At 35.4% G+C, this 12,638-nt stretch overlaps 1 protein-coding gene across 1 annotated transcript; it reads left to right on the forward strand.

Annotated features, from left to right (window-relative positions):
• The first annotated feature begins 4,251 nt into the window (after positions 1–4,251).
• On the forward strand, positions 4,252–7,958 carry LOC133803324 (receptor protein kinase CLAVATA1). The gene is made up of 2 exons (XM_062241322.1): positions 4,252–7,100; positions 7,316–7,958. The coding sequence occupies exons 1-2, from the start codon at positions 4,502–4,504 to the stop codon at positions 7,672–7,674; spliced, it is 2,958 nt and encodes a 985-aa protein (XP_062097306.1). The 5' UTR covers positions 4,252–4,501; the 3' UTR covers positions 7,675–7,958.
• The last annotated feature ends 4,680 nt before the right edge of the window (positions 7,959–12,638 follow it).

Below are 12,638 nucleotides of genomic sequence, written 5' to 3' on the forward strand. Positions count from 1 at the left end.
TGAAACGGAAGACTCATTGTGTGAGTTGGACCCCTCCTTGACTGAGCAAATTCATGAAGAACCTCATGAAGATTTGGAGGAGGAGACTGAATCTAAAACAGACCCATCAGAGACCACTCATGTTGCATCTGACCCAAAGGGCACAACACCTTTGGCATTTTTCTTAGACAATGAGGGGGAGAGAGAGTAACTCTATTTTTAATACTGTTGTTTGACCTGCAGTTGTTCATTGTTTTTGTTAATTGTTTTAGTCATGTGCTTTGGTTATTTTTGGCAGGAGGAGTCATTTTGAGACTTTTGTGAATTTAAGCACTCACTTGTTTGATGCAGGATCTTTTAAAAAAATAGATATGCCTTGTTTATAAAATTGCCAAAGGGGGAGATTGTAAATCCTAAAATTGGAAAATTTTATAGAAATATCTTTTTATTTAAAAGATAATTTTACTTTCCCATTATTATGATTTTCAGAATATTAAGTTTCATATTATTCCTTATTTAGCTTGATTTGATCACAATATGATTATAAAGGGAAGTTGTATCTTAGTTATATAAAACAAATATTATGTACTTACTCAAAATCATTTATGGAATACTTGTCTTTTATTTTTCGTGCAGCTCAAGGTAATGAACTTCAGGAAACTAAATATTTGAAGTAATTAATTGTTATTTCTATCTTGAGATATTTGATCTGACACATATATTAATTGTCCCTACCAAATTCGTATCTGTCGGATCTGAATCTTCTAAAAAAGGCAATTTTTCATTAATTAAGAATATCTTCAAATATTCTTGCTTTTATTAGGAGATTCTTTCTCGGCCTTTATGAGCACAAAATGGACTCTATAAATAGGCTTCTAAGGCCTTGAGAAAAAGTGAACTCGTTGATGCATAGTTTGTGAGTGAATTGTAACATTTGTGAGAGTTCCTTATTAAATTTGTATTCAAGATCATAGTATTCACGTGATTTTGTAGTAAAATGAGTGTTTAGTTTTTGTGGTAAGTTATACCACTTTCATGAGTAAATACATATTGTAATTTGAACACAATTTTTAAGTTTTCGGGAGAGGATTTTTAGAAGCCTTGTGTCGGGAGGATGCAGGCACTCGCTGGCCATTGAAGGGAGTTCAAGTGGCTGAATGTTTCAATCAAGATCAGATTATTGAAGAGAAATACAACAAATTTGCAGCAAATCTCAAGAGGGAGTCTTGTTTTGTTTAAGTCAATATTTTGTACTTGTGATTCTTTATTAATTGGTTTTATTCTCTGGGCGTGATCCCAAGGAGTAGGTTATCCGAAAGGGTTCCTGAACCTTGTAAAAATTCGTTGTGTTCTTTATTGTTTTTGCACTGTCTTTTTATCGTGTTCAGTTCTGTCGTGACAAGTTTATATTCTGTCTCGGCAAATCAAAAATCTGTATTAACATTTAATTACCATTCCGCACTTTAATTAATTCATATGGTTTAATTAATTTAGTAATTACTAAAAACGAAATTTCACGGTGGACTTCTAATAATGTCATGCAAAGTCTCACAATATTTAACTAATTCAAATAAATATTCTTTAAACCAAACAAATCCAAGAGTTTATTATAGTCTATTGTAAATCCTACCACACTTTGTAGTTGTCAAAATTCACTGCCCACTAATTAAGATTTAGATTATTAACACAAAAGCATAACACAGAACATTAGCTAACTTTTCCTGTAGATAAATAAGGCTTCTTTAGAGCAAAAGTTCTATTTTGTTAATGATAAGAGACAAAGGCCAATTAATAGGGTTCTTTTCAAGTTGTAGTAAGAGTACAAATTCATAAGGTTTTTCTTTCTTGCTTTTGGTTTTGCATTGACTTCATTTAAAGGTAGGGTATAGCTAGGTTTGCTCCACCACATGTTTCTTAAATCTTAAAATGATTCGATGTTGGACAACCAAACTTCAAAACTTTTCAATATTTTTATACATTATACAAAATCAACCCACTTATATACGATCCCTGTGGACATGTTTCGGACAGAGCACAAACATATATATATATAAGCTTCAATTTAAGCTTTATTGGTAGGACTTTCAGCGTTTACAATCCGTGAACAGTTTTTGGCGCAATTTTTTATGACCATGTATATTGTAGCTATTTAGAATATCCTGTAAATTTTTAAAAAATTCCGAATAGTTTACAGTACCGAAAACTAGGTTCAAACATGTTGTTGCACGCTTGACTAATTTTTTTTATGCGCGTGGAAAACAACATGTTTGAACCTAGTTTTCGGTACTATAAACTATTCGAAATTTTCTAAAAATTTGCAAGATGCTTTAAATAACTACAATATACACGGTCATAAAAAAAAAATCGCACCGAAAACTATTCATGGGTCGAGAAACACAGAGAACCCTACCGATAGGCTTAAAGTGAAGTTACTGTATAATTGTCATATATATATATATATATTAATATATATATACTATATGCGAAAGTTATTACATTCTAAAATACTTATAATTCAGCCACTTAAATCAAGTCTTATGAAGCACTAAAGCAGCCACGGGAAAGTTATAAATATATAAATATTTAAGTTTCGTGAGAGAATTGAAGTATCGAAAAAGTTATGCAAATCTGTGAATAAATTAATTGATTTCTGCATGTAGAAGTAAAAAGAAGGTAGTTTTAATCTTTATTCTCTCCCCTAAAAAATGAGTTAGATTCTTCTAATACAGAATTCTCCACTATCGCATTATTTGAGAATATGAATCTATTCTCTCTAACTTAGAAGAAGAAGAAGAAAAAAAGAATAAATTCTTTTACATCTTTCTACTTGATTTACACAAACTTGTGCATCTCCCAAATTATACCATTATACCCTCTACCACCACTTTCATCGCCCACCATAAAAACGATGAAAACCCCTTTTTATTTTGTTATAAAGATAATTAACTAAAATAAAATATTATTTGTAACATTTTTATTTTATAAAGTTGACTAAAATTAACTCGACTTTGGTAAGGAAAATTATATTCTTGTCCGCATATTACTACAATTAATAAAAAAAAAATTATATATTTTTGAAACTAAACTTATATTTATTTGTTTAATGTTTTCATTATTATTTTTATTTTAATTTTAAAAATAAAAAAGTTAAATTAAATTAATTATAATAAATCTTATTAAAAAAATTGACCAAAATCATATGCAAATCAATTTTAGTATGTTTTATAAAATAAAAATGTGTTATTAGAATTAAAGAATTATATTTAATAATACTAAAATAGGTTTTCTTTTCTTTTAATCAAAGTCCACAGCACACGAGTGAGTTAGAATCTGAATGGAAAAAAGAGTTCATAGACCTTATCATGAACAGCGGAGCATAGGATTATGAGAAAGTACAAGTCTGAAAAGTGAAGTGGGAAGAAATCTGAAGGGTCGTATGAGTTTGAGAGAGAGAGAGAGAGAGAGAGAGAGGACTTGGGGTGTTTGGGGCACATGAGTTAAAGGACCCAGAATCAGATTGGTAAAACAAAGAAAGAAAGAGATAGGATAATACAAAAAGAGTGGACTTTCGGCTCACAGCCAAATGGAGTCAGAGTGGGGAAAGTTGTCTGTATGGGAAAAGACACCCAGGGCCTTTGCTTTAATGGGCCCAGTAAAAGCCCATTCCAATTTAATCACAGAAAGTCAAGCATTGGATACAAGAATCAGAAACAAAATCCATTCAATATTATGTACACATTAATAGTACAAAATTAGATTTATAAAATTATTGGGTGATGTTTTATTAGTTTAGCAAAAAATGAATTATAATTTTATTAATAATATTATGATAAGTTAATGCGTCATAAAACAACTGGCAGAAAGACATAGATGGAGGAGTAGAAGAGACAGGTCTGCAAGTCCAACAATATATTATCATGCGCTTCGAAATTCAAACAAAACCAAATCACGCCGTCAAACCACATCTATCAGCGTACCATCACAGACCAGCGGGTTGTACTATCCCCCTCATCAATCTTAACGTCCACCGTTTAACTTCTTTTTTATTTTCCCTTTTTAGCCCTTAAATTCATCAATCAGCGTAAACGAACGACGATGGATAAAATAGTAAAATGAACAAACACAAACGTTACATAACGTTAAATCACCGTGAAATCAGTAACGTGGGACCCACCGCGCATTCGAAAACTGCAGGCCTTAGCCCTCTAGGACATGAAACCTCATGCAACTCTTTTACACACACACACTCACTCAGTCTCAGTCTCTTTTTATTTCCTTCACTTTCCAATTTTGGTTTATTAAATTTAAAGCTTCGATTCTCTTTCTAAAGCTAAACTTAAACAACTTTTCTTTTTATTAATTATTAATTCCACTAAATTTTTATATATACTGACTAGTTACTGGTTACTACCATTTGTAGCGCCATAGCTAAGTACAAACCTCTTCAACTTGCCAGATACCTTCTATTTTTCATATCTCAATCTGAAGCGGGCGAATTTGGAGTGGCTGCTGGGCTAGAAAGATGATGATGATGATGATGATGATGGGTGACCGGTTTTTCTGTCAAATTCTCTTTTCTTTTCTTTGTTTTTTATATTTAGCAACTAGTTCTTCTGGGAACAGTGAACTGGACGTGCTACTGAAGCTCAAGACAGCCATGACCGGCCCAACAGGTTCGGGACTTGACGATTGGAAACCATCTTCGTCGTACTGTTCCTTTTCTGGAGTCACGTGCGACAACGAGTCACGTGTGACCGCACTCAACGTTACAAACGTCCCTCTGTTCGGTCACTTACCACCGGAGATAGGGAGTTTGAGCAAGCTCGTGAACCTCACTATCGCCTGCGACAATCTCACCGGGAGACTTCCGGCGGAGATGGCTAACCTCACGTTCCTCAGGCATTTAAACATCTCCAACAATGTCTTCAGCGGCATGTTCCCTGGAGAAATCACGCTCGGGATGACGGAGCTAGAAGTTATCGACATTTACGACAACAATTTCACTGGTCCATTACCGATTGAGATTATTGGGCTTAAAAAACTGAAGCATCTTCATCTCGGTGGAAACTACTTCTCTGGAAACATTCCGGAAAACTACTCCGAGATTAAGAGCTTGAAGTATTTGGGTCTCAATGGTAACAGCCTCACCGGGAAGTTCCCGGCCAGCTTTGCTCGGTTGGAAAATCTCGAATTTATGTACGTTGGGTACGATAACAATTACGATGGCGGTATTCCTCCCGAGTTGGGTTCCATGACCTCACTTAAACTGTTGGATATGGGTGGCTGTAACCTCACCGGCGAGATACCCATAAGTCTGAGCCAGTTGAAGAATTTGCACTCTTTGTTTTTACAGATAAACCGTCTCACAGGCCATATACCTCCGGAGCTTTCTGGTTTAGAGAGCCTGATGTCTTTAGATCTCTCGATCAACGAGCTGACGGGAGAGATACCAGCGAGTTTCTCTGAGTTGAAGAACTTGACGCTAATCAATCTGTTCAGGAACCGTTTTTTTGGTACCATCCCCGAGTTCATAGGTGAGCTTCCACATCTTGAGGTGCTTCAGATATGGGATAACAACTTCACGTTTTATCTTCCGGAGAGTCTTGGCCGAAACGGAAAGCTTTTGGACTTGGACGTTACCAACAACCACTTGACTGGACTCATTCCACGTGATTTGTGCAAAGGTGGAAGATTAAGGACACTCATTCTGATGCAAAACTCTTTCTTCGGAACGATTCCTGATGAACTCGGGCAGTGCACATCGCTCACGAAAATCCGAATTGGTAAGAACTTTTTCAATGGAACCATTCCAACTGGGATTTTCAATTTACCTAACGTAACCATTATTGAGCTCAATGATAATTTTCTGTCCGGAGAACTTCCCTCTCGAATGTCGGGCGATTCGCTAGGGCTTTTGGTGCTTTCCAACAATTGGATTTCCGGGAAAATCCCTCCTGGGATTGGGAATCTCAAGATTTTGCAAATTCTTTCCATTGAACATAACAGGTTGTATGGTGAAATTCCCAGTGAGTTATTTGGTTTAAGTGCGTTAACGAGGATCAATGTCAGTGCCAATAATCTTAGCGGTGAAATTCCGATATCAATTTCGAGTTGTGCTTCCCTCAATGCCATTGATTTTAGCGAGAACAGTTTGGTCGGTGAAGTCCCTAGAGGGATATCTAAGCTCAGTGATTTAAGTATTCTAAACTTCTCCAAAAACCATCTCACTGGCCAAATCCCCGACGAAATCCGATCCATGACGAGTCTCACTACTCTTGATCTCTCTTACAACGATTTCATTGGCGGAGTTCCAGTAGATGGACAGTTTATGGTATTCAACGACACGTCGTTTGTTGGGAACCCAAATCTCTGTCCGCCACGTCATCCCCTGTGTCCATCTGTACGGAATGGAGCCGGAGCCCCGAGTGGAGGCAAGAGGGTCTTGAGTCCAACCCAGCTCAGCATCACTCTCATCGCCCTCGCCACTGGCCTTCTAGTGGTTCTCCTCACACTGTACCGAATACGTAAGAAGAAGCTTCAAAAATCCAGGGCGTGGAAGCTCACCGCCTTCCAGCGGCTCGATTTCAAAGTCGAGGACGTACTCGAGTGCGTTAAGGAAGAAAACATCATAGGCAAAGGTGGTGCAGGGATTGTTTACCGTGGGTCGTTGCCTTACGGCGCTGAAGTAGCGATCAAGAAACTGTATGGTCGCGGGGGGTCCGATCATGGGTTCTCGGCCGAAATTCAAACGCTGGGGCAAATCAGGCACAGGAATATTGTGAGGCTTTTGGGTTACGTTTCGAATAAAGACACGAATTTGTTGCTGTACGAGTACATGCCTAATGGGAGCTTGGGGGAGTTACTGCATGGTTCAAAAGGAGGACGTTTAGAGTGGGAGACAAGGTACAAGATCGCTGTTGAAGCAGCCAAAGGACTCTGTTATCTCCACCATGACTGTTCGCCTTTGATCATCCACAGAGACGTGAAGTCCAATAATATCTTGCTGGACTCTGATATGGAGGCCCATGTTGCTGATTTTGGGCTTGCTAAGTTTTTGAGGGACGCAGGAGCTTCTGAGTGCATGTCTTCTATTGCTGGCTCATATGGTTACATTGCTCCAGGTTGGCTCTTCTTTCTTAGTCCACTCTGAAAATACACCATATTTATTATAGTATGATAAATAGCCAAAAAATTTCAAAATAACGAAAGGAATTATATTATATTTGACTCGGTAATTGCTGCAAAAATATGACTGTATGCCACGTTGTTGCGTTGCGAGGCTTGTGGTGGTTTTGATTTGACTTATTAATTGACTTGACTTGGATGATGATGACAGAGTACGCTTATACGCTGAAAGTGGACGAGAAAAGTGACGTGTACAGCTTCGGAGTGGTGTTGTTGGAGCTGATTGCTGGAAGGAGACCCGTCGGGGATTTCGGGGACGGAGTGGACATTGTGCGATGGGTCGGTAAGACTACGTCGGAACTAGCTCAGCCGTCCGATCAGGCTTCGGTTCTGGCAGTGGTGGATCCTAGGCTTCACAACCCCTCACTGACAGGTGTCATTCATCTGTTTAAGATTGCCATGATGTGTGTTCAAGATGAAAGTTCTGCTAGGCCCACCATGAGAGAAGTGGTTCACATGCTCACTAATCCTCCTCGCATTGCTCCAACTACAACCCGGTTTAATCTTTAATGATTAAACATAACTATCCTGTCTCTGACTGCAATTGCGACTGCAAACTATAAATATATATATATATATAGACTACTTTTTTGTTTTTTGAGTAAATAAAATGCTAATTACCAAAACGTATTATAATATTTTGTCAAAAAAAAAATGTTGTAGTTTGTCTCAAGGTAATTAAACATTTAAGCATTTTGTCATTGTTATATAGTGTATAATATTTGTAAAACCTTTTATTGACTAACTTTAATTTAGACATAATATTTTAAAATTATTGAGGAAAATTAGTAGCATATCCTTATTGATTCATGATTTAATCATTAATTGATTAGGTTGATTTTTTAGTGTAAAAATATATTTTACTGTGAATATATTTTTTTACCATATTTATCTCATATAAATTTTATTTGGTAAAAATATGTATTTCAATTATCTTGATAATATTTTAGGGATTGTGTTCATTCTGGAATATAGAAAGATTTAAAAATGAACATGGTCAAAAGAAATGACTATATTTGTTCTACCAGATAAATCTAATGGCGTTATTGAGTCATGAGTTTCATTTTTAGTCGATATATAATTCATTTGGCAGACTGATTTCTTAAATCAAAAGAATTTGCAAATTGATTACAAAGATCTCAGAAAATGATGGCCTTGGACGATTTCTTTTCCTATAAATACCTTGCCAAGGCCTTTGGAAACTTCACCTCTTCCATTTGGAAAATTTGTAAACATTATGTTATTTTGAAGAGTGTTTTATTTGTAAAGATTAAGTTTGTTCACCTTAATCTTTGTGAGAGTGCTGAGTGTACTTGTGGAGATCTATCTAGCCCATTGTAAACAACTAGTGTCTATTGTGAACGTGTTCATAAGGATCTTTAGGAGATGATTCTATCCAAGTCTCACTTCGGGAGGAAGTGAGCACTCGCTATTCTTTGAAGGGATTTCAAGAGAATCAGTGTTTCATCAAAACCAGATTCGTAGAAAAGAGTACAACAAGATTGCGGCAATATTTTAAGAGGGAGTCTTACATTGTTTAAGTCAATGCTTTTGTACACATTATTTCTTTACTAATTGGTTTATTCTCTGGGCGTGGCCCCGTGGATGTAGGTTATCTGAAAGGATTTCTGAACCACGTAAAAATTCTTGTGTGTTGAATTTTACCTGATTTTCTATTTCTGTTTAAACAGTTGCATAAGTAGTGTTAACAAAACTGGAATCCGTCTAAACAACTTAATAAGTATTCCACATTTAATTAAGTTGTTTATTTTAAATCACTTGGTAATATTAAAATACGGAATTTCAATTGGTATTAGAGCATGTCTCTAATCTTTTAGTGAGATCTTGTGGTATTCCGTTCGTTTGTTTGTTATGTCTTTCTTTGAAGAAGGTGGCTCAATAACACATCATCCCTTATTGAATGATTCTAACTATCCTTATTGGAAAGTTAGAATGAAGGTCGTTATTAAATCACAAGAAGAAAAGGCGTGGAGATCAATCTTAACCGGTTCGACACTTCTAACTGAATCAAATGATGTAACAAAGGTAAAATCTTAACTTAACTGGACTGATGCTAAAGATAAATTGTCTAGTTATAACAACAAAGTCTTACATGCTATCTTTAATGGAGTTAGTGAATGATACATAAAATTAATCTCCTCCTGTGAATCTGCCAAAGAAGCTTGGGAAATCCTTCAAGCACAATTTGAAGAAACTGTTGATGTCAAGCGTTCTAGGCTTGTTATGTTAACTATAAGATTTGAAAATCTTAGAATGACAGAATCTGAGTCTCTCATTGATTTCTATGAAAGACTAGTTGGCATTGCTAATGAATATTTTGCCTTGGGTGAAAAATTAGAAAATAATGTGTTAGTTCGAAAAATTGTTAGAGTGCTTCCTGACAGGTTTCAAACTAAGCTCACAGCAATCGAGGAGGCAAAAGATCTTGACACAATGAAAGTAGAGGAGTTGATGGGTTCACTGCAAACTTTTGAACTCAATCAGCAAATCCGCCAAAAGGAAAAACCAAGTGCTCCCAAAGAAAAATCATTTGCTCTCAAATCATTAAAGATGAAAGATTTAGATGAAAATGATGATGAAGATGAGATGGCTTTGTTGACCAAAAAATTTCAAAAATACATGAAAAAGATTGGTAACAAAAAATTCACGTTCAAATCTTTCAAAGGTAACCATTTCTCTAAACCTTTTGACAATAGCAATAAAAGAGGTGTGCAATACTGGGAGTGTGAAGGATTTGGTCATATTCAATATGAATGTGCCAATACACTAAAGAAAAATAAAAAGGTAATGGCAGCTACTTTGAGTGATCAAGACTCTGAAAGTAACGATGAAGAAGATAACTCAAACCTTGCCTTAACCACTGTTATTTCTGGATTAACTATAAATTCGCAGGTTAATAAAAGGCTTGTTTGTCTGAACAACACAATTCAGGAAGAAAACTCTGAATGTGAATCCAATGAGTCTGATCTGGATGATGATTCTTTGAAAGAATCGTACAAAGATATGTATGATCAATGGTTAAAGGTTTGTTCTGATAATCACTTAATGGCAAGCAATAACAAATCCTTACAGAAAAAGAATGATGAACTTGAAAACACTATGAAGATGTAGTGTCCCAGATTATTTACTTAGCTAGCTAGATAGTAGTAGTAGTAGTAGTAGTAGTAGTAGTAGTAGTAGTAGTAGCAATAGTAGTAGCAGTAGTAGTTAGTATTAGTTTATAGTATGTTAGTTACCGTGGATTTTGGTTCAAGTCGGGACTTAGTTGGAAACTCATAACAACAGTTATAGATTTTATAAGTTTAACCTATAGTTTAAGAATATTAATTATAACATAAGGTTTGATTAATATTGCTAGTCCTAGATATATTATTTATTATAACCTAAGGTTTAGATAGAACCATTAAGAGCATGACACTTGTCATAATCATGATTATTAAGGAAATTAAGTATTTTTGATTAATAGTTTTAATAAAAGAAAGATCTAGAAGCTCTAGAACCTTCCAGCAGCTGTTAGGATCGTATTATGACTCAGTCAAAGCTGTTTATCTAATTCAAATTATGTTGAAAAAGTGCAATTACGTGTTTGATATAACAACGTATGCTGATATATCGCAGCATAGAGGCCGATATATCGCCTACGGATGATACAGAAAACACGTCAACTTTGCACGAACGATCGAACGAGGCTCGGGAATACAGGGGGAGGCGATATATCGCCTATGGGGGGTGATATATCGGCTCCATGTGTGTATTTTTTAAAGTTTGGTTTTTCAATTTTAAAAATAGCCTTAACCACTTAAACCTGCCTTTGAATGATTTTGACCGAGTTTTGGGCGTCAGTTGAACGAAAATTCAAATATTTTTCATTTTAAATTCATTTATTTATTCAAATTAAAAGGGGTTAGTTTCACTCCTTGAACTCTATAAATAGGACCTAGTGCTCAGCCATTTTCTTCATTCTTCAAGCATTTGATCAGAGCCTCTAAGGTGCTAGTGTTACTATAGAGAGATACACTTGGGTTTGGGATAAAAATTTTATCATTATAAGCTAATCTAAACACTTGGGAAGTGAGATATAGTGATTTCGGTATTGAGGTTTAGATCAATCCGTAAGATCAACCAAGGTATTCTTATTCCTAAGTTTATTCTTTATGGTTCTATAGTTTTCTTTTAGTCAGATCCTAACTCTTGTTTATGATTCTTGATTAGGTATTTAAGTTCTTGAAACTTAAAGAGTTCTTCTTGGTAAGTTTCTTCTTGATGGTTTAGTTCTCTTTTCGTCTTTATTCTTTAGAGATTTTCACCATTTTACTGTTGGTTTATAGGAGTGCTCTAATCCCGTTCTTGTTTCCAAATATCCCGGCTTTTGGTAAGGAAAATAGGATAGATTTTATGTGTATGTATGCTTATGTTATGATATGTATATGTATATGTATTGTAGTCCTTGGGCATATGACTTGTTTAGATAACAAGCCCCAAGAATATGTTTTATAGTCCTTGGGCATATGACTTATTTAGCTAGCAAGCCCCAAGAATTTATGGGCATATGACTTGCTTAGCTAGCAAGCCCCACAAATTTATGGGCATATGACTTGCTTAGCTAACAAGGCCCAAGAAGTATGATGGCCATTGTAATCCTATATGATATATGTTTTTGATAGTCATATGTTTTTATAGTATATGATATAGTCTTATGCTTATGAATTATGATGTATGTTTTTAGTAGATTTTCCTTGCTGGGCATTAGGCTCACTCCTTTATTTTTAGTGTGATGTAGGAAAATAAATATGGAAGGCGGAAGGATTCTTGGCAGCTTGGCTTGTGTGTTAAGGATGAATGGACTGCGTGTTGATCGAGGATGACGTTATATAGTCTTTTGAATTATGTTTCTTTTGTAATTCCGCATTTAGTTTTTTTAAACAATTGAATTAATGTTTATGTTTTATTAAACAATGGGTACCCATATCATATTTTACAACATATTTTGTAATTTGCACAATATTTATTTTGGGGTTTTAATAAAGTTATGATTATTTCTTATGTATGTTTTCTCAAGAATAGTAGCTATGTCTAGTAGTTTTAATGGTCCAAGGTCTTAGAAATAGTTGGGTCATTACAGTTGGTATCAGAGCAACGGTTCATTTGCATGAAGTTCTCCTTAATACACATGCTCAAGCTCCGAATCTAACCTCCAATGTAAGTGTTTATGTTATAGTTATTATGTTGATGTGTTTAGCTAACATTTTAGCCTTATGTTTTCAGTTAAGAATGGATGGAGCCTTGACCTATGAGGATATCCGAGCCATTAAGGTCTTGAAAAGAATTAGAAAGCCAAGGAATACAGTAGGAGTGTTAGAAAGAATCACTCGGAGATTACTCTTATTCCACAAGGAGATAGTTCACCTCCAAACAACTAAGCAAATCATGATGAGAGCTACGAAGCAATATGT

The sequence above is a fragment of the Humulus lupulus genome, chromosome X (assembly GCF_963169125.1).
Source record: "Humulus lupulus chromosome X, drHumLupu1.1, whole genome shotgun sequence".
Lineage (NCBI taxonomy): Eukaryota > Viridiplantae > Streptophyta > Magnoliopsida > Rosales > Cannabaceae > Humulus > Humulus lupulus.

What these genes read in the sequence shown, in the direction of transcription:
- LOC133803324 (XM_062241322.1), top strand. Translation starts at nt 4,502, where the DNA reads ATGATGATGATGATGATGATGATGGGTGACCGGTTTTTCTGTCAAATT. An exon ending in ATATGGTTACATTGCTCCAG is followed by an intron (nt 7,101 to 7,315) that starts GTTGGCTCTTCT and finishes TGATGATGACAG; the next exon opens with AGTACGCTTATACGCTGAAA.